At 44.1% G+C, this 22,885-nt stretch overlaps 1 protein-coding gene across 1 annotated transcript in view; it reads left to right on the top strand.

The window, feature by feature from the left end:
* The window catches only part of LOC139402478 (receptor tyrosine-protein kinase erbB-4-like), a 67,709-nt gene extending 61,061 nt beyond the window's left edge, over positions 1-6,648 (top strand). The window contains exons 10-11 of the mRNA XM_071146439.1: positions 1,944-2,256; positions 4,583-6,648. Of these exons, the coding sequence (XP_071002540.1) occupies positions 1,944-2,256; positions 4,583-5,493 (1,224 nt within the window). The 3' untranslated portion in view covers positions 5,494-6,648. The remainder of the gene's footprint in view (positions 1-1,943; positions 2,257-4,582) is intronic.
* Positions 6,649-22,885: the final 16,237 nt, after the last annotated feature.

The following is a 22,885-nucleotide window of genomic DNA, read 5'->3' as shown; positions in this document are numbered from 1 at the left end:
CAGTTCTTCTCTCTCTCTCTGTCCCAGTCTGCCTCCTCCAGTTCTTCTCTCTCTCTCTGTCCCAGTTTATCTCCTCCAGTTCTTCTGTCTCTCTCTGTCCCAGTGTATCTCTTCCAGTTCTTCTCTCTCTCTCTGTCCCAGTGTATCTCCTCCAGTTCTTTTCTCTCTCTCTGTCCCAGTGTATCTCCTCCAGTTCTTCTCTCTCTGTCCCAGTCTGCCTCCTCCAGTTCTTCTCTCTCTCTCTGTCCGAGTGTATCTCCTCCAGTTATTCTCTCTCTCTCTGTCCCAGTGTATCTCCTCCAGTTCTTCCCTCTCTCTCTGTCCCAGTGTATCTCCTCCAGTTCTTCCCGCTCTCTCTCTGTCCCAGTCTGCCTCCTCCAGTTCTTCTCTCTCTCTCTGTCCCAGTGTATCTCCTCCAGTTCTTCTCTCTCTCTCTGTCCCAGTGTATCTCCTCCAGTTCTTCTCCATCTCTCTGTCCCAGTCTGCCTCCTCCAGTTCTTCTCTCTGTGTCCCAGTGTATCTCCTCCAGTTCTTCTCCATCTCTCTGTCCCAGTCTGCCTCCTCCAGTTCTTCTCTCTCTCTCTCTCTGTCCCAGTGTATCTCCTCCAGTTCTTCTCCATCTCTGTGTCCCAGTGTGTCACGCCCGACCATGGCCTTTTTATCCACCCGCTCTCCAGGCCTCCTTTTTCATTACGCCGGCCTCCATGTGTAAATAGCAGCCTCTCCACTAAAGCGCCGCCACCGTTTGCTCAGAGACAATGAGTCCTGGGCTTGGCTATTTACTCTGCCGCTCGCCGCCGCTCTGCCTCGACCATGATCCTGCATCTCATATTGACTGTGTGCCCGTGTGCCCTCGTGCTGGCGGTCATGCCATGGCCCTGGGGGACCTGGACACAGGCACCCACACATCTGAAATGTCAAAGGTCAATATTCTGACTGAAACACATGTTCATTATGCAGTCAAACAGTCTAGGACTATGAATAGGACAGGGAGTCATGGGAGAAGATTGCAAAGTGAAAGAACTGGAACACTGGCTCCGCTGGCACAGTGAATAAAATAGACTAGCTAGGATGTGGCCCAAATGCCCCCCTTGCCTATACAGTGGACTTCTTTTGAGTTCTGGTCAGAAGTAATGCACTATAAAGGGAATAGGGTGCCATTTGGGATAAAGTGTAATTCTGACTAATTTGCTTTTCTGATTGAACCTCACCGGAGGAGAGGATAATGGGGGCCTTTTAAAAACTTGACTGGGGAGAGGGATGAATAGAGAGGTTGGGCTAGAGGAGGAGAGGAGAAGAGATGATTGCAGAGCGATGGAGTGATGGAGAGAGGACAGAGGGAAAGAGTGGGTGGGAGTGAAAGAGAGGCCGGTCCCCAGGACCCCCCCCCCCTCTCTCCCTTTGTGGCTTCCCAGAAGGTGACTAATATTAGCAGTAAAACATTGCGGGCAGGGGGATGGCTCAGGGGGGTGGCTCTCTAGTAGAAACTCTGGCAAGCTGGCCCAGCTCTAATAGCTTGGAGCTATCCTGGAGAATATCAGGAAATATACTTGCCCTATAAGTCATGTAATATGTTTGTTGTTGTTATTGTTGTTGCTCATAGGGTTCAGGTGTTTAAATATCAACTCTGTTTTTTCCTCCTTCTTTCTTAGACCTTTGAACCAAACTATACCCTGGAAAACAGCCGCAGAGAAATTTAATTCGCAACAACATGTTGGTTCATGGAATCAAGCGTTTTCTCTCATAACTCTGGTCCAGATATGATTTCAGAGTAACTATACAGGCCCTCTCTTGTCAGAGATGTTCATCTCCATGAGAATAATAAATTACATTAAATAAATGAAAAACATCCTTGATTTGTAAGAGCGGCTTTGTAATGAGTGTTAGTCCTCCTGCGTTGGAGTTAATGTTTTCCTCTCACGTTGTCTCCCCTCTTTCCCCAGAACCAGTTTGGGTACCGGGACGGTTCAGGCTCGACCCCTGAGGAGGGCCTGGCATTGGGAGGGTCTCCGTCTTGTGTCTCCTCTCCAGATCCTGCAGGCACACAGGGGGCAGCCCTGGACACCCTGGAGGACCAGCGCTGCAACGGCACGCTGCTCAAGAAGAAGACCCAGACAAGGCCCGGGGCAGAGGACAACAACGGGCAGCGCTACAGTGCCGACCCTACCGTGTTCCTGGGGGACCGGGGTGTGGGGCCCCGGCGGGACACGGACGAGGACGGCTACATGACCCCCATGAAGGATAAGACCTCATTAGGTAGGTAGACCATCTGGGGCTGGCTTAGTCCTGAACTAAAAAACATGCACAATGAAGAATCTCCATTGGAATAGCTAGGCTTATCTGTGTCCGGGAAACCCAAGCCTAGAGCCTAGACAGATCTAGACCTAAGAGTCAACGTCTAGACGCCTGCAGCTAGGAGACACTGACTAGACGTAAGACAGCTTGTCATTTCAACCAGTTACTCCTATGAGGGCTCAGTGAAAAGAGCCAAGCTTTGTTTGTTCCTTTGAAGTCGGGTGGAAAAACGAAACACTTCAACAGTTCAACACCAGTTCAACACCAGTTCAACACCAGTTCAACACCAGTTCAACACCAGTTCAACACCAGTTCAACACCAGTTCAACACCAGTTCAACACCAGTTCAACATGGCCTAGTTTTCTGTAGCCATGTCGTGTCTCGCTCTGTAATGGAAGGACCTACATCACTTCCTTCAAAACCTTCATTCACTACTATAGTCACTGTACCTCTGTCTCTAACCTCTCTGGACAACAGCCTGCTGTACTCCCAGTAATTTTTAGCATAACAGTATGATTCTACATTGTTCTACATCTTTAGATTCCCATTATATTGTTCGCTGACTCTGAGCGTTGTAAACACAAGCTTTAGCTCAGATATTACTACTTCGGGCTTTGATCATAGGCTGTTTTCACTCTGTCAGTCTCATGCAACTTCGATTTGTGGAGAAGCTGGCAATAAAACTAAAGCCAGATAAACAAAACTGATGCAATGAAGGAGTGGAGGGGTGGAGGGCTGGAGGGGCGGTTGAGCACCAGAGTGGAGTAGGGGAATGGAGGAGTGGAGGGGTAGGGGAGTGGACGGATGGAGGAGTGGAAGAGTGGAGGAGTGGGGGAGTGGAGGGGTAGAGGAGTGGGGGAGTGGAGAAGTAGAGAAGTAGAGAAATGGCGGAGTGGAGGGGTGGAGAGGTGGAGGAGTGGAGGAGTGGAGAAGTGGAGGAGTGGGGGGGTGGGGGAATGGAGTGGAGGGGTGGAGAAGTGGAGGGGTGGAGAAGGGGAGGAGTGGAGAAGGGGAGGATTGGAGGAGTGGGGGAGTGGAGGAGTGGAGGAGTGGAGGGGTGGAGAAGTGGAGGGGTGGAGGAGTGGAGGTGGAGGGGTGGAGGAGTGGAGAAGTGGAGGAGTGGAGGGGTGGAGGAGTGGAGAAGTGGAGGTGGAGGGGTGGAGAAGTGGGGGAGTGGAGGGGTGGAGGAGTGGGGGAGTGGAGGGGTGGAGAAGTGGAGGGGTGGAGAAGTGGAGGAGTGGAGGTGGAGGGGTGGAGGAGTGGAGGTGGAGGGGTGGAGAAGTGGAGGTGGAGGGGTAGAGAAGTGGAGGAGTGGAGAAGTGGAGGTGGAGGATTGGAGAAGTGGAGGGGTGGAGGAGTGGAGAAGTGGAGGTGGAGGAGTGGAGGAGTGGAGGTGGAGGGGTGGAGAAGTGGAGGTGGAGGAGTGGAGAAGTGGAGGTGGAGGGGTGGAGAAGTGGAGGTGGAGGAGTGGAGAAGTGGAGGTGGAGGGGTGGAGAAGTGGAGGTGGAGGAGTGGAGGAGTGGAGGTGGAGGGGTGGAGAAGTAGAGGTGGAGGAGTGGAGAAGTGGAGGTGGAGGAGTGGAGAAGTGGAGGTGGAGGGGTGGAGAAGTAGAGGTGGAGGAGTGGAGAAGTGGAGGTGGAGGGGTGGAGGAGTGGAGGTGGAGGAGTGGAGAAGTGGAGGTGGAGGGGTGGAGAAGTGGAGGTGGAGGAGTGGAGAAGTGGAGGTGGAGGGGTGGAGAAGTAGAGGTGGAGGAGTGGAGAAGTGGAGGTGGAGGGGTGGAGGAGTGGAGAAGCGGAGAAGTGGAGGGGTGGAGGAGTGGGGGAGTGGAGGGGTGGAGGGGAGGAGTGTCAAATAGATAGATTCCACCCCATACTATTATAGTGCCTGGCAGGCAGCAGTGCAGAACTGGAGCTGCTGGTTCACCTCAGGTTGCTGGGAGAGGAGACTGCCAAGGAACGGGTTGGCAAGGTGGCCTTCAGACCTTGATATGGATCTGCTCAGTGATCTTTGGTGAACTACCCTCTTCTCATTTTCTCTCTCTTGCTCTTCTTTCTCTCTCTCTCGCTCTCTCTCTCTCACACACACTATTTATTGTTTTCTCTCCTTCTTTATCTCTCTCGCTCTCCCTCTCTCTCTCTCTCTCTCTCTCTCCCTCTCTCTCACTATTTATTGTTTTCTCTCCTTCTTTCTCTCTCTCTCTCTCTCTCTCTCTCTCTCTCACACACTATGTATTATTTTCTCTCCTTCTTTATCTCTCTCTCTCTCTCTCTCTCTCTTTCTCTCTAGACTATCTGAAACCGATTGAGGAGAACCCATTCGTGGCGCGACGCAAGAACGACGAGGTCCACGCCCTGGACAACCCGGCCTACCACAGCACACCCAACAGCCAGCCCAAGGGGGGCGAAGACGAGTACATCAACGAGCCTCTCTACCTCAACACCTTCCACAACCCCGGAGACCTGGTCCTGAGAAAGAACGGTGGTCTCCCATCGCAGAGTACAGCCTCGACTATCAGTATTGGCTCCTATCCCCAACTCACCGTCCAGACTGGCCTTCCTTACTACCCCGTCGTACCGACAGAGAGCTCCCCCTCTGGGCTGCAGGGAGGCTGCCATCACCCAGTGCCGGGTCACCACAATCACAAGCTCCACAGTGTTGGTGTGAAACCTGGCCACTCGGCCCTATCTGGAAACTCACCACAACGGACCCACCTGGGCCTTCAGGGACACCAGTCCCACCTAATCCAGTGTGGTGGTGGGCCCTCTGCCACCCAGGTTTACCACCCTGAAAGGTCAACTGTCAAGAAAGGTCCCATCTCCATGTCGGCGCCCGAGGGCCAGAGAAGTGTTATACCAGCCTACCAGGGGCACACCACCCACCCTGGCAGTGTACTGAAGCAGGGACAGGGGAACCAGGCGGGAGGCAAACCGGCAGGCAAGAAGCTCAAGGTGACCTTTGACAATCCAGAGTACTGGCAGCACAGCCTGCCACCCAAGCCGTTGAACAGCGTTACAAACCAGGCGGGCAGCACCCTTGAGGCGGGAACCACCAATGGCAAGTTGTTCTACAAACGGAACGGCTGCATCAGGCCGGTGGTGGCCGAAAACCCTGAGTACCTATCAGAGTTCTCGTCCAATCTCAAGCCGGGCACAGTTCTGCCCCCTCCCCCGTACCGACAGAGGAACACAGTGGTATAGGAGTGAGGTCCCAAACCATCTTCCTCCAGCTCCTGGACCAGCCAGTACCCAGCCTTCTCCGGTTCCTCAGTACCTCAAACAGTCACAAGAGCCTCCCCAAAACCCCTCCCCACGACATCCCACCAGCCATCAACTGCGCTAACTAGCTAACTAGCTAGCGTTCTCCAGAGAAGGAGCTTGCAGACCCTACTCAGAGTGCCACCAACCAACACACTACCAGACTCCACCTCCTTATCTCCACTCTAGCCCCTAACTGGTACAGTAACAACAGTAAAACGGCTCTAGGTAAAGACCAGGCCATGTTAACCTCTGACGCTGTATATAAGCTGGACTGGCAGCGGTGGTGGTATTTGTGAAAGAAGCATCGAGGAACCACGCAATATGGAGATAGTATGACCATATGTACTGTTCTCTACACAGACAGGGATGGTGTCAGGACTCTCAGGACGGTACGAGGGAACCACGATGAGGAACGCAGAGGAAAAAGATGCAGTGTGTCGAAAAAGAGATGTTATACAGAGCACAGTGTTTTACATGACTGTTGTTGCGACAAAATGAACTGGAGAGAGAGAGAGATGGAAAGACAACCAACCACTACTGTATGTTGAAATGTTCCTCACAAAGGAGCTACATATTGTAGATATTGCATCACCATCACTTCAGTGTTACTCACCTCTTACAGTATTTACGGTAACTAACTCTGTTGTGACCAAGCCTTGTACCATTTTCAACATGTTTTATTTAATGTTTACTCTATTTAATTTTCACAATTATTTATATAATGTGTTAAAAACAACAACTACTTACCTGTATGTACAACGCAGGTCATCCATTGGATAATTTTTGGGGGTGTGGCGTTCACTGTTACGTTGTTCACTTGAAAGCTCTTATCATGTCTAAACTACTGTAAACCATGTGGGTGGCTTATCTTGAAAAGCTTATCACGTCTAAACTACTGTAAACCATGTAAGGTGGCTTATCTTGAAAGAGCTTATCACGTCTAAACTACTGTAAACCATGTGGGTGGTTTATCTTGAAAGAGCTTATCACGTCTAAACTACTGTAAACCATGTGGGTAGCTTAACTTGAACGCTCTTATCACGTCTAAACTACTGTAAACCATGTGGGTGGTTTATCTTGAAAGAGCTTATCACGTCTAAAACTACTGTAAACCATGTGGGCAGCTTAACTAGAAAAACCTTTTCACGTCTAAACTACTGTAAACCATGTGGGCATCTTAACAAATAACTTTGTAAAAGTTCCTTTATCACTGGCTTCAATGGAATGACATAGGATTTTTTCTCAATAATGTCTCGGAAGAGATTCATCACTGCGAGGAAATTAGGTTATGCAGATTGTGGCCTGACACAGGGACACAGAGTTTGTAGTAACGGTTTGCAATGCAAATGAGAGGATAATGAGGAGGACTGCTGTAGCATGAAAAATAGTCTCCGTTATAACTCACTACGGTGGCTGAGACACAGAGAGAGGAGGAGGAGGAGGGTGTCCTTTCTAGTGGCCTGGATGAATGGATGAGAGACAGATTCCATATAGACAGATTCTCATGGAGGAAGGAAGGAAGGAAGGGAGGGAGGGAGGGAGGGAGGGAGGGAGGGAGGGAGGGAGGGAGGGAGGGACGGAGGGAGGGAGTGAGGGAGCTCCACTGGGAGGGGGGGGGGGGGTGGTAGTCATGGTGTGTGGTTTAAGTTTAACCACAGACCTAGTCCTCTATAGAGGTAGTAGTTTAACCACATAACTAGTCCTCTATAGAGGTAGCAGTTTAACCACAGAACTAGTCCTCTATAGAGGTAGTAGTTTAACCACAGAACTAGTCCTCTATAGAGGTAGTAGTTTAACCACAGACCTAGTCCTCTATAGAGGTAGTAGTTTAACCACAGAACTAGTCCTCTATAGAGGTAGTAGTTTAACCACAGAACTAGTCCTCTATAGAGGTAGTAGTTTAACCACAGAACTAGTCCTCTATAGAGGTAGTAGTTTAACCACAGAACTAGTCCTCTATAGAGGTAGTAGTTTAACCACAGAACTAGTCCTCTATAGAGGTAGTAGTTTAACCACAGAACTAGTCCTCTATAGAGGTAGTAGTTTAACCACAGAACTAGTCCTCTATAGAGGTAGTAGTTTAACCACAGAACTAGTCCTCTATAGAGGTAGTAGTTTAACCACAGAACTAGTCCTCTATAGAGGTAGTAGTTTAACCACAGAACTAGTCCTCTATAGAGGTAGTAGTTTAACCACAGAACTAGTCCTCTATAGAGGTAGCAGTTTAACCACAGAACTAGTCCTCTATAGAGGTAGTAGTTTAACCACAGAACTAGTCCTCTATAGAGGTAGTAGTTTAACCACAGAACTAGTCCTCTATAGAGGTAGTAGTTTAACCACAGAACTAGTCCTCTATAGAGGTAGTAGTTTAACCACAGAACTAGTCCTCTATAGAGGTAGTAGTTTAACCACAGACCTAGTCCTCTATAGAGGTAGTAGTTTAACCACAGAACTAGTCCTCTATAGAGGTAGTAGTTTAACCACAGAACTAGTCCTCTATAGAGGTAGTAGTTTAACCACAGAACTAGTCCTCTATAGAGGTAGTAGTTTAACCACAGAACTAGTCCTCTATAGAGGTAGCAGTTTAACCACAGAACTAGTCCTCTATAGAGGTAGTAGTTTAACCACAGACCTAGTCCTCTATAGAGGTAGTAGTTTAACCACAGAACTAGTCCTCTATAGAGGTAGTAGTTTAACCACAGAACTAGTCCTCTATAGAGGTAGTAGTTTAACCACAGAACTAGTCCTCTATAGAGGTAGTAGTTTAACCACAGAACTAGTCCTCTATAGAGGTAGTAGTTTAACCACAGACCTAGTCCTCTATAGAGGTAGTAGTTTAACCACAGACCTAGTCCTCTATAGAGGTAGTAGTTTAACCACAGAACTAGTCCTCTATAGAGGTAGTAGTTTAACCACAGAACTAGTCCTCTATAGAGGTAGTAGTTTAACCACAGAACTAGTCCTCTATAGAGGTAGTAGTTTAACCACAGAACTAGTCCTCTATAGAGGTAGTAGTTTAACCACAGACCTAGTCCTCTATAGAGGTAGTAGTTTAACCACAGAACTAGTCCTCTATAGAGGTAGTAGTTTAACCACAGACCTAGTCCTCTATAGAGGTAGTAGTTTAACCACAGAACTAGTCCTCTATAGAGGTAGTAGTTTAACCACAGAACTAGTCCTCTATAGAGGTAGTAGTTTAACCACAGACCTAGTCCTCTATAGAGGTAGTAGTTTAACCACAGAACTAGTCCTCTATAGAGGTAGTAGTTTAACCACAGAACTAGTCCTCTATAGAGGTAGTAGTTTAACCACAGAACTAGTCCTCTATAGAGGTAGTAGTTTAACCACAGAACTAGTCCTCTATAGAGGTAGTAGTTTAACCACAGAACTAGTCCTCTATAGAGGTAGTAGTTTAACCACAGAACTAGTCCTCTATAGAGGTAGCAGTTTAACCACAGAACTAGTCCTCTATAGAGGTAGTAGTTTAACCACAGAACTAGTCCTCTATAGAGGTAGTAGTTTAACCACAGACCTAGTCCTCTATAGAGGTAGTAGTTTAACCACAGAACTAGTCCTCTATAGAGGTAGTAGTTTAACCACAGAACTAGTCCTCTATAGAGGTAGTAGTTTAACCACAGAACTAGTCCTCTATAGAGGTAGTAGTTTAACCACAGAACTAGTCCTCTATAGAGGTAGTAGTTTAACCACAGAACCAGTGGTTACACTAAGCCCACTGACAGTCAGCTAGCCTCCTCTCTCTCTCCCCCTGACAACTCTCAGTTCACCTCTATACAGCAATAGGATTACCAACTCCTCATTCTGAATCCAAAATGTCAAGGTCCAGAGATTTGACACAGAATCTTCTAGTGTGACTTCACCACAAGTCTCTCCGTTACTCTGAGACGAGGGCTACATGAAGTTCAGTTGTCAAATCAGCAAATAAAAATGTAATTCATGACTTAAAATGGCTGTTTACTAATTAACTCAATTCAATTCTGAACTGACCCCAACCTTAATGTGAAGGGTATGACTAGTGCCAAATGGAAATGTTTTTTATGTTATTTAACTAGGCAAGTCAGTTAAGAACAAATTCTTCTTCACAATGACAACCTACTCCGACAACGCTGGTCCAATTTGCGCCTCCCTATGGGACTCTCATTCATGGCAGGTTGTGATACTGCTTGGTCTGTAGGGACGCCTTTAGCACTGAGATACAGTGCCTTAGACCGCTGCGCCACTCGGGCAGGACCAGTGATTACAAGTCATGTGTCACTGACCATTTAGAATAAATAGTGACTTAGGACAGTTACCTGTACTACTGATGCCTCATAAAGACCTATGAGAATACTGCCAGACAGCTTCTGCTGCCTAGTGGAACGTCCAGGACCCCCGGTAAACTTCTGTTTCAGACTGGTTACACTGCTGTTATGGAGCCATGCATGTTCGGTTTTTCATTTCCTACTCGATTTGCCTTTACTTTGTCTATATTTCGTCATACAGCATAAGGAGGCGTATCCCAGCAGTCCTTGTGGCAGAGAGGAGGGTTATTGATACATGTTTCTGCTGCATTGTGGGTGTTTGTTTTAGTCCATATGGAGCACATTGATCCAACGAGCAGGAAGTGAAAAATATTTTTTTAAATAACGTGTTTTTTCTTAGTTGTAATAATCCAACCACGTGATTATTTCACATTTCCACCTACAAGGTTGAGATATGTGAAGGAACAGAACAGAGAGAATCTTGGGGACATAGTGAAGTACTGAATGAGAAGTCTTCATATGTATGTGTTATTTGTCTGCTTCCTGTCGTTCTACTGCCTCTGGTTATGATGACAACTATTTTGTTCTGCCTTTGGACCCAAATAGTTCCGCAAACTGGAATTAACATTTAATTTCAATGTGAAGTATTCAACTTGTTTTTCCCCAAGGACTGAAATGACAGATTGCAGATTCTATGATTTTCAAAACCAGTGAAAAACCAGTCTCTCTTTTTACGTGTTCATATTAGAAGGGCCTGTTTTGACCCTGAGCCAGTCCTAATATGGACACCATAGCTGCCAACAGTTTGGCTCAATATTCACCGGCCACCATTTTGTTATCTACCAGAAAACAACATCTGTACTTGGTTGGAAAGGTCTTGGCCCCTTAGTAGTCTCCTATACAGTATGTAGTTGGAAAGGTTTTGGCCCCTTAGTATTCTCCTATACAGTATGTAGTTGGAAAGGTTTTGGCCCCTTAGTAGTCTCCTTTACAGTATGTAGTTGGAAAGGTTTTGGCCCCTTAGTATTCTCCTATACAGTATGTAGTTAGAAAGGTCTTGGCCCCTTAGTATTCTCCTATACAGTATGTAGTTGGAAAGGTTTTGGCCCCTTAGTATTCTTCTATACAGTATGTAGTTGGAAAGGTTTTGGCCCCTTAGTATTCTTCTATACAGTATGTAGTTGGAAAGGTTTTGGCCCCTTAGTATTCTTCTATACAGTATGTAGTTGGAAAGGTTTTGGCCCCTTAGTATTCTTCTATACAGTATGTAGTTGGGAAGTATTCTATGACACAATCAGCAGCACAAGTACTGTATCCTCCACCACTGCAGTAGAACTGTATTAGCTATGCCTGTTGTACCGAATACTATATCATCATGCATGATACCTCAATGTGAGTGTTATTGCTCTTTACCCTGAGTATTTGTTAGTTCAATTAATAGTATTTTCCATTTTTGTCCCGAGGAAAGATGGTTTGAGGGACAGCTTCTATTGCTGTTTGGAGATGGAAAGAAATCAGTAGCACAAATTCTGTAGTAACTTCCTGTTGTTAAGGTAAAACACACCATGGAAAGGTTTAAGTGTTTAATACCTTACACCACTGTATACAGTTAATTCACAAACATACACTTACTGTTCAGTATAGGATTCATCTTTACTGTTCACTATAGGATTCATCTTTACTGTTCAGTATAGGATTCATCTTTACTGTTCAGTATAGGATTCATCTTTACTGTTCACTATAGGATTCATCTTTACTGTTCACTATAGGATTCATCTTTACTGTTCAGTATAGGATTCATCTTTACTGTTCAGTATAGGATTCATCTTTACTGTTCAGTATAGGATTCATCTTTACTGTTCAGTATAGGATTCATCTTTACTGTTCAGTATAGGATTCATCTTTACTGTTCAGTATAGGATTCATCTTTACTGTTCAGTATAGGATTCATCTTTACTGTTCAGTATAGGATTCATCTTTACTGTTCAGTATAGGATTCATCTTTACTGTCAAATATAGGATTCATCTTTACTGTTCAGTATAGGATTCATCTTTACTGTTCAGTATAGGATTCATCTTTACTGTCAAATATAGGATTCATCTTTACTGTTCAGTATAGGGTTAATCTTTACATTTCAGTATAGGATTCATCTTTACTGTTCAGTATAGGATTCATCTTTACTGTTCAGAATAGGATTCATCTTTACTGTTCAGTATAGGATTCATCTTTACTGTTCAATATAGGATTCATAGTCATCCTGGCTTCTACTGTTAATTTAGTCATATTTATCATGACCGATGTTTTGGTCTGTCACTGTTTTTTAAAAACTATTTCAACATATTCAAAAATTATTCTGTTTATTTTATTGTGTTGATGAAGTGTATTTAATAACATGAATGAGGGTTTTTACAGACGCAGCACACGTCACCTCATTCAGTATTATCTTCGGATGATATTTCAATACATCCTGAAAATTTGACACAATCTTAATTGCATCTTAATTGCACAAATTGTCGTATTAGAGAGGACGCATTCTTTCGGTTACATTTTTTTGTGTTGAAATTGATATACCTATCAAACCAATGTAATTGTACAGTCGTTTGGACTTTCCTCCAGATTGAACACACTATTGTCCCATGACAAAATGTGAATAGTATTTTTATAAAGCACATAGACGAGGCGACCCGCTGACATGTGTCCATGGGAGGAGAATGCTTTGACCTTTTCCCACTCTTCTCTCTGTTTCAAGTTCTTTTCTCTTCCTGTTCTTTTTCCCTTCTTGTCTGTTTATCAGGCGTCAGCGTTAGATATGACAGAGCTTCTGTGTGTACGGTATGTGTACTTTGGGTAGTACATTTTGATTTGAAATGTAAAACACCCTTGTTGGGTACTCACCTGTGAAACTGGCTAGTTGACCTGTATGAAGCATCTCTCTGTGAGTTCTCTATTTAATATCTGTGTTGGGGTTAACAATGGTTTATATCTTCTTCTTTTTTTACCTCTCTCTCTCTCTCTCTCACTCTCTCCCTCTCTCAAAATACTTCAGAGCAGTGTTGCCAACTCAACCTGACAAGATATGTCTCAGCCCATTTTCTATTTCAGTGGTGTGCTATCCAGTCCATCTTTCTGCTTGTTTATCAGTCCAGTGTGCACATGTACATTCACCCCTGAGCCAACATTTTCCATGATTTCCATGTTCGAAGACATCAAGGTTGAATTGGAAGATGTAGAAATAGAGATCAATATCGTGAGGCACCTCCCACTTGACTGGCCTGTACAGTACGTGAACACAAACTACTAAAGTTATTTTGATGTAATGTTTGATTTAACTGCATGCTTATTTATAAATGTCGTCAAACACTGACAGAGACACAGTGTCCCTCCCTTTTTCCGGTTCAGCCTCTCTAGCTCCTACTCCCTGCCTCCCCACAGAATGTTGGCAGCACTGGCTACAACTCTCCACTGAACTTTAGACCATACCTAAAGCGTGATATCATGGAAGTACTGTTCCTCATATTTGTTACATGAATCTGTCAAAAAATATATTTTTAATTTAATATAAATAAAGATTGATTCAATATTTGAGTGGGGTCTCTTTGATGGTGTTCGAGTGTGAAAAATCATATGACATATCGGGTGTTTGGAGCAGGTCGATAAGTGAGTTAAGCATACAAATGTACACATTCAGTGAGGTTACATACCAAATGCACACATTCAGTGAGGTTACATACCAAATGCACACATTCAGTAAGGCTACATACTGTACAAATGCACACATTCAGTGAGGTTACATACCAAATTAACACATTCAGTGAGGTTACATACTGTACAAATGCACACATTCAGTGAGATTACATACCAAATTAACACATTCAGTGAGGTTACATACTGTACAAATGCACACATTCAGTGAGGTTACATACCAAATGCACACATTCAGTGAGGCTACATACTGTACAAATGCACACATTCAGTGAGGTTACATACCAAATGCACACATTCAGTGAGGCTACATACTAACATGTACACATTCAGTGAGGTTACATACCAAATGCACACATTCAGTGAGGTTACATACCAAATGCACACATTCAGTGAGGCTACATACTAACATGTACACATTCAGTGAGGTTACATACCAAATGCACACATTCAGTGAGGTTACATACCAAATGCACACATTCAGTGAGGTTACATACCAAATGCACACATTCAGTGAGGCTACATACTAACATGTACACATTCAGTGAGGCTACATACCAAATGTACACATTCAGTGAGGTTACATACCAAATGTACACATTCAGTGAGGTTACATACCAAATGTACACATTCAGTGAGGTTACATACCAAATGCACACATTCAGTTAGGTTACATACTAAATGCACACAGTCAGTGAGGTTACATACTGTACAAATGCACACATTCAGTGAGGTTACATACCAAATGCACACATTCAGTGAGGTTACATACCAAATGCACACATTCAGTGAGGCTACATACTAACATGTACACATTCAGTGAGGTTACATACCAAATGTACACATTCAGTGAGGTTACATACCAAATGTACACATTCAGTGAGGTTACATACCAAATGCACACATTCAGTGAGGTTACATACTAAATGCACACAGTCAGTGAGGTTACATACTGTACAAATGCACACATTCAGTGAGGTTACATACCAAATGCACACATTCAGTGAGGTTACATACCAAATGCACACATTCAGTGAGGTTACAAACCAAATGTACACATTCAGTGAGGTTACATACCAAATGCACACATTCAGGGAGGTTACATACCAAATGCACACATTCAGCGAGGTCACATACTAAATGCACACATTCAGTGGGTTTACATACTGTACAAATGTACACATTCAGTGGGTTTACATACTGTACAAATGTACACATTCAGTGAGGTTACATATTAAATGTACACATTCAGTGAGGTGACATACCAAATGAACACATTCAGTGGGTTTACATACTGTACAAATGTACACATTTAGTGAGGATACTTACAAATGTACACATTCAGAGTGGCTACATACTAAATGCACACATTCAGCGAGGTCACATACTAAATGCACACATTCAGTGGGTTTACATACTGTACAAATGTACACATTCAGTGGGTTTACATACTGTACAAATGCACACATGCAGTGAGGCTACATACTAAATGCACACATTCAGAGAGGCTACATACTAAAATGTACACATTCAGTGAGGCTACATACTAAAATGTACACATTCAGAGAGGCTACATACTAAATGCACACATTCAGTGAGGCTACATACTAAATGCACACATTCAGTGGGTTTACATACTGTACAAATGTACACATTTAGTGAGGATACTTACAAATGTACACATTCAGTGAGGTTACATACTAAATGCACACATTCAGTGAGGCTACATACTTTCTATCTTAGCGTCTTTAGATTGAGCCAGAGTAGGAGTTTGGATGGGTATGATAACAAGTAAAACTAAGCTTTAGCACAGCAAAAACGATGCACACGAGACCCTGGGTTAGCCTTGAAGTAAGATATTGTGACTAGTATTGATTGTGTTAAGAAGTGACATTTGACTATGAAAGAACATCTCAAATTCAAAGATAAGAACTAAGTCTCACACAGATAACAAGCAGCTTCTGATGATGGACCCAAGTCACTGTAATGTCTGTTTCACACAATTTTACTGGATACAAAAAGTTGTTATAAGCTAGGTACAGCCCCATGCATGAGTCCCATGCTTTAAAAGACTTCAATATTAAGGCTTTGGAAATCATCAAAGGTTTCACAATGTTCTTGCCTTTAGCCCCCCCCCCCCCCCCCACACACATCTAATCCAAACAAAGTAATGTGTGGAGATAACATTTTGCTCTAATTAGCCCGTAGTCTTTAATCCTCTGTTTACCAGAGTGCGTTATGTAAACTGGCTGGGGCACATCATTTCCTATGCAGAGATGTTCTATCCTCGCGCTCCGCAAGGCTTTCAATTCCATCATAAATAATAGAAAAGTGTCTAAGGGCAGAATAAGAGCTTTCTGAAGTAACTCCTTTTAATACTAATAGGGCAATGGGGTGCTTGATGTAAACACTGTTTATCAAATAGGAAGGACTTTGCTGCCACTGACACATCCTGAAATGCAGCAGAATTCACTTAGCATGCAGGCCTAGAACCTAGAATCACCCCACAGAAAGGGAGAGGATGGAATAAGGAAGTGATATCTAGATGTCATGTCATTTTGCTATTGCAATTTAACAAGGTACACTCTTAGAAAAAAAGGGTTCCGAAAGGGTTCTTTAGCTGTCCCCATAGAAGGACCCTTTTTGGTTCCAGGAAGAACCCTTTCCACAGAGGGTTTTACATGGAACCCAAAATGGTTCTACTCAAAATGGATCTTCAAAGAGTTCTCTTCTGAGGACAGCCTAACCTCTTAGGTTCTAGATAGCACCTTTTCTTCTAAGTGTAGGTTAAATAAAGGTCATTCATTTTCTGTCCCTTTCTCATTCTTTTGAGAATGCATTCAACTGTAATTTAAAAATGACAAAAATTATGTCACCTAAAATCAACATCAACTCATACACGCTGCATTGACATTTGTCCAAATTGCCCACATTTTTTATTTTATTTAACCTTTATTTAACTTGGCAAGTCAGTTAAGAACAAATTTGACAATGACGGCCGACCCCGGCCAAACCCAGACAACGCTGGGCCAATTGCGCGCCGCCCTATGGGACCCCCGACCATGGCCTGTTGTGATACAGCCCAGGATCGAACCAGGGTCTGTAGTGATGCCTCTTGCACTGAGAAGCAGTGCCTTAGACTGTTGCTCCACTCACGAGCCCAAAAGGTCAGATTCAAACTTCAAGACATTTACATTTATATCATTTAACAGAGGCTCTTATCTAGAGCGACTTACACAAGCAAAAAGTGCCTTGCTCAAGTGCACATCAGCAGATTGTTTACCAAACCAGCTTGGGGATTCAAACCAGAGACCTTTTGGTTACTGGCCCAATGCTCATAACCACTAGGCTTCCTCCCAACCCATACAATTGCACAGTAGTTTGTACACATTTAATTTAGATATTAGTTCATTAAAAACTACATTGGACAGAAGAGGTGTTTATTAAATTCAGTACCCCTGTAAAAAATATTTCTCAGTGTAATAAGATTTGCATGTTAAACCAGATATTTCTGTGAAATCAGATATCACTGCCATGTAGTTAGTAAGTCCTGGGTAATTATCCTCCCACCAGCCCTGACCACCTGTAGTGTAGCACTTTGATGCCTGCCCATTGTTCTGGTTAATGGCGGTGTGTCACCTTGATCAGTCTCGTCCACCCAGCGCTAACAGGCTAGCAGTGAGCTTGGAATTAGGATTTAAAACAGGCCAGGACTCTCAACAAGAATTTAGTGTCTTAATGTATCTTAATTAGTGCAGAGATTTTAGTTTGTTGTCGTTGTCGGCTAATTATGTCCCTGTTCTCTCACAGTTTGGTGTCATTTAGCCTCTGAAACCCAACATTATGAATTTCCAACACAGAGAAGAATGTGGAGACAATTAGGCCTGTGCCATTTCTATGATCCATTTGTATAGCTCTAAACATGTCCACATTATACATGTAACGATCGTCGTTGGAATGAGACCAAAGCGCAGCGTGGAAATTGTTCATATTTAATGTTCACAAAAAAACACTCAAACAAAATGACAAAACGGAGAAAACGAAAGCGCACAGTTCTGTCAGGGAAACAACCTAAACAGAAAACAATCACCCACAACTAAAATGGGGAAAACCGGCTACCTAAGTATGATTCTCAATCAGAGACAACGATCGACAGCTGCCTCTGATTGAGAACCATACCAGGCCAAACACAGAAATAGAACAAAGAAAAAAGAACATAGACTACCCAACACAACTCACGCCCTGAACAAAAATAAAGGAACTAAGGTCAGAACGTGACAATACATTTTGAGAATCATTCCCACTGTCTTCCGTCTGAAACATTAGCCTGCCTGCGATGTGTGTGTGTGTGCGTTCGTGTGTGCTTGTTTCTTTGCGTGTGTGTGTTTGTGTCCCTGCAATAAAATTGAAATGTAAAGCTATTACTATAGCTGATTATATTGCACTGCTTTGAGAATCTCAGGGGATATTTCCAATTACAACATAAACATATTAAACGCTCTCGATATTGCCGTAATATGAAATGAAGCTTTGAATGTGATTTAGGTATAATACTGTAATAATATTCATGTGATATAATATATTATAATTATATTAACACTATGATAATGTTGTTTGGGTAATGCAATGACACTAACAGCTTCTACGTAGAACAGTCAATTCCGGAATCTATCCTTCAACTATATCCTTTTTATTTTTGATAGACATTTCTAACCATCTACTGAATAAACTATATTGACATGGAATTGGAGAGACACGAACCCTGATAGAGAAAGAATCTCTTCAATATCAACCCCTCAAATCACATTTTATTGGTCACATACACATGTTTAGCAGATGTTAATGCGAGTGTCGTGAAATGCTTGAGCTTCTAGTTCCGACAGCGCAGTAATATCTAACAAGTAATCTAACAATTCCCCAACAACTACCTAATACACACAAATGTAAAGGGATGGAATAAGAATATGTACATATAAATATATGGATGAGCGATAGCCGAGCAGCATAGGCAAGATCCAATAGATGGTATAAGATATAGTATATACATATGAGATGAGTAATGTAAGATATGTAAACATTATTAAAGTGGCATTGTTTAAAGTGACTAGTGATTCAGATCCACATACAGATTTGAGTCTCTATGTAGGCAGCAGCCTCTCTGTGTTAGTGATGGCTGTTTAACAGTCTCCAGCTGTCCTGGAGGTCAGGTAGTTTGCCCCCGGTGATGCGTTGGGCAGACCGCACCTCCCTTTGGAGAGCCTTGTAGTTGAGAGCGGTGCAGTTGCCGTACCAGGCGGTGATACAGCCCGACAATTGCACATCTGTAAAAGTTTGTGAGGGTTTTAGGTGACAAGCCAAATTTCTTCAGCCTCCTGAGGTTAGGCCTCTGTTAGGCCTTCTTCACCACACTATCTGTGTGGCTGTACCATTTCAGTTTGTCCGTGATGTGTACGCCGAGGAACCTAAAACTTTTTGGATTTCTTGCTAGCGAGCATCCTCTGTGCCAGTTCATTTTGGAGCCAGCTACGGTATCCAGAACCTCAGAAGTGATGGATCAAATACAGAGACCACTATCCCTTTTTTGATATCCATGTTTTTCATGTTTTCTGTTTAAAGTAAAAATCCCAGTGTTGATGTCAGCCAATATAAAACATGACCAGTGGGGGGCCGGGGGGAACTGCAGGATACTCCCACTGGATTACCCGTCACACCAATCAGAACGCAGGGAGTCAGGAGAACCCTGGACTGTAAATAACAGTGGATTATGGGGAGGAGGAGAAAGAATGGAGAGATACACTGTAGGTGACTAGAGAGGAGAGGAAAGAGGTAGATGAGAGAGAGGAGAAAGATTGGACAAGGAAAGAGAAGAATATGGGTATAGGAGAACACTGTGATGAAATCGAGAGAGGAGAGAGACTGAAGAGAGAGAGGAGAGAAGAGAGAGGAGAGAGAGAGAGAGAGAGAGAGGAGAGAGACAGAAGCGAGAGAGACAGAATAGAGAGTAGAGGAAAGAGAGAGAGAGAGAGAGAGAGAGAGAGAGAGAGAGAGAAGAGAAAAGTCCTGTACTCTCAGCAGCACTCACAGGCCACTCACAGTTTGACTCATGCAAAGCTGCAATCAAAAGAGAGAGGCACAAACACTTACACACTTACACACACACTAGAACCGTAGTGTAAAAGGACCTGTGCTGGAGTTGTCTAACACAGAGACAGAGAAGGAGAGGGGCTTCTATGGTTTTGTTGTTGTTTTTCCCAGGAGGTAGGAGGACAGCTCATGACTGGTGAATCATGACACATTACTATGCAGCAGTAGTCATTAACAGTCAATGGGATGGGAAATGTGTCTGGTCCAGGCTGTAGTGACTCAACACTGAGGCATACAATACATGGTTATCATCAGTAACCTGGTGTTTAGTCTTACCCTGGCTGAGTTAGAGACAATACATGGTTATCATCAGTAACCTGGTGTTTAGTTTTACCCTGGCTGAGTTAGAGACAATACATGGTTATCATCAATAACCTGGTGTTTAGTCTTACCCTGGCTGAGACAAACCACACACACACACACACACACACACACACACACACACACACACACACACACACACACACACACACACACACACACACACACACACACACACACACACACACACACACACACACACACACACACACAACACAAACAGGGCACCAGACAGAGATGGAGAGCAGTAATTTCAACACAGCCCACACACACTCAGAGCCCCTTCCATCTCACTGCGCTCCATCTCCTCTCTGTCACACACACACACAGCACACACACAACACACACACACACAAATGTACAAGCACCGGTGAACACACACACACACCTTCTTTCTCTGGACCTGACATGATAAATGATATCAGGTTGAGCAGAAAGCAGTTTACTGATCTTAACTACCTATAGTGAGATCTCTAACTCAGACCCTACACAACACCACCCTCTCCTCTCCTCTAATTCCTTCTCTCCTTATCCCTTTCTATACGTTTCTATCCTTTCTCACACCAGAGCTCACACAGTGCCTACTGTCACCGTGACGCTGCTGTAGAATGTGGAGTGTTTGTACTTGTCACAGATGACTGGGCCATAGCTTATGCTCCTAAGCAGGGAGGAGAAAGGATTATGTGTATAAAGCATGTCATTCTATTTTACAATCCTCCGTGTGAGTCCCTCTATCGCTGTCAGGAGGATTCTAGAAATGGTATGAACGCTCAGTGTTCAAGGGAATATAGTTGGCTTAGTTACACCTTTCATATGTTTCATATGTTCCAAAGTTACACCTTTCAGATGTTCCAAAGTTACACCTTTCATATGTTTCATATGTTTCAAAGTTACACCTTTCATATGTTCCAAAGTTACACCTTTCATATGTTTCATGTTTCAAAGTTACACCTTTCATATGTTTCATATGTTTCAAAGTTACACCTTTCATATGTTTCATATGTTCCAAAGTTACACCTTTCATATGTTTCAAAGTTACACCTTTCATGTGTTTTATATGTTCCAAAGTTACACCTTTCATATGTTTGGAAGTTACACCTTTGATTTGTTTGTGTGTAGTGGAGTCTTTCACTGTGTCTGTGTGGCCAGACCCTCTGGTGGTGTGTGTGTGTGTTTGGGCCACTGCTCTCTCCAGCCTGGATGTGTGTGCTGACATTCAGAGAAAGGGAGGGCCCTGCAGAGGTGGTGGGGGGGGGGGGGGGGGGGGGGGGGGGGGAGAGACAGAGAGAGAGAGAGAGAGAGAGAGAGAGAGAGAATTTCAGATCAATGTGACCTAGCCGTTGATGTGTCATAGTTCAGTGTCATACTGTAGTTATGTTGCAGTGTAGCAGTCCTACACACAGCACTGTGCTAACACACTCTAGATGCCCTGGGATGTTGAGTGACTTGTTTGTTTATTCACTTTATTTGGCCCAAATACTTACATAATTAAAACCAATCAGTTTAACAGACTGCCCTGGTGTTCCCCTGCAGCGTCAGCAATGATGAAAGGAGTGAGATCAGTGTCATTCGTGGTTAGACGTCCAGTCTCTGCCTACTCCCCAGCAGCTCTCTGAATGAGCCAGGTAGTGCAGCTCGGACCTCCTCCACCACCTGCAGCAGAAGCCTGGTTGGCTTTATGGAGGAAGCCCCTGACATTTCGCTGCCAGATTTCCTCCCCGACTCTTCTTGCAGGTCAGGTTAGTGAACCCCGCTCTCACAGGCTGTCAGAGGTCAGCACTCTGGATGAGTGGATTGTAAAACACTGGCTCCTCCATTATCAACGCTCCTGGCCGGGAAACGTCTCTGTGAGCAGGTAGTACAGAGTACAGCACGGTAGAACAGAGTAATGGTTGACATATTGACCTGCCTCATATCCAACAGGATCTAGTACCTATCATACCCAAGGTCCCCTGCTCTCCTTAGAAAAGCCCTGCTAGTACATTACCTCGACACCGGTGCCCCCGCACATTGACTCTGTGCCGGTACCCCCTGTATACAGCCCCACAATTGTTATTTACTGCTGCTCTTTAATCATTTGTTATTCTTATCTCTTACTCTTTTTTTTTAGGTAACTGCATTGTTGGTTAATTAAGGGCTTGTAAGTAAGAATTTCACTGTTGTATTTGGCGCGTGTGACAAATACAATTTGATTTGATTTGAACAGGCAAGGGAAATAAATCCCCCTGTGATGCTGTTCAGACCCATTAACAGAGGTAACAGACAAGGGAAATAAATCCCCCTGTGATGCTGATCAGACCCAGCAACAGAGGTAACAGACCATATTCTTACCAAATGCATGTTTTTTTTTAAAGGTCAACCTGCTGTAATGTGAACAGTGAACCTAACTGGGATTCACCTTCAGATGGTAAACTTTCATTGATGGGGAAATCTGACCGTTTGTCAATCTCCTCCTCCATCCTCATTGAGCAGCTCGACGGAATCCAGAGCAGGCAGACAGACTCCCCAACAGAGCGGGAGTAGCCCTAGTATATGATCGATCTGGCTGGTCAGAGATGCAGTAGCCCTAGTATATGATCAATCTGACTGGTCAGAGATGCAGTAGCCCTAGCATATGATCAATCTGGCTGGTCAGAGATGCAGTAGCCCTAGTATATGATCAATCTGACTGGTCAGAGATGCAGTAGCCCTAGTATATGATCAATCTGGCTGGTCAGAGATGCAGTAGCCCTAGGATATGATCAATCTGACTGGTCAGAGATGCAGTAGCCCTAGCATATGATCAATCTGGCTGGTCAGAGATGCAGTAGCCCTAGTATATGATCAATCTGGCTGGTCAGAGATGCAGTAGCCCTAGGATATGATCAATCTGACTGGTCAGAGATGCTGTAGCCCTAGCATATGA

The sequence above is a fragment of the Oncorhynchus clarkii genome, unplaced genomic scaffold (assembly GCF_045791955.1).
Source record: "Oncorhynchus clarkii lewisi isolate Uvic-CL-2024 unplaced genomic scaffold, UVic_Ocla_1.0 unplaced_contig_8839_pilon_pilon, whole genome shotgun sequence".
In the NCBI taxonomy this organism is placed as follows: Eukaryota; Metazoa; Chordata; class Actinopteri; order Salmoniformes; family Salmonidae; genus Oncorhynchus; species Oncorhynchus clarkii.
This window is presented reverse-complemented; position numbering and strand designations above follow the sequence as displayed.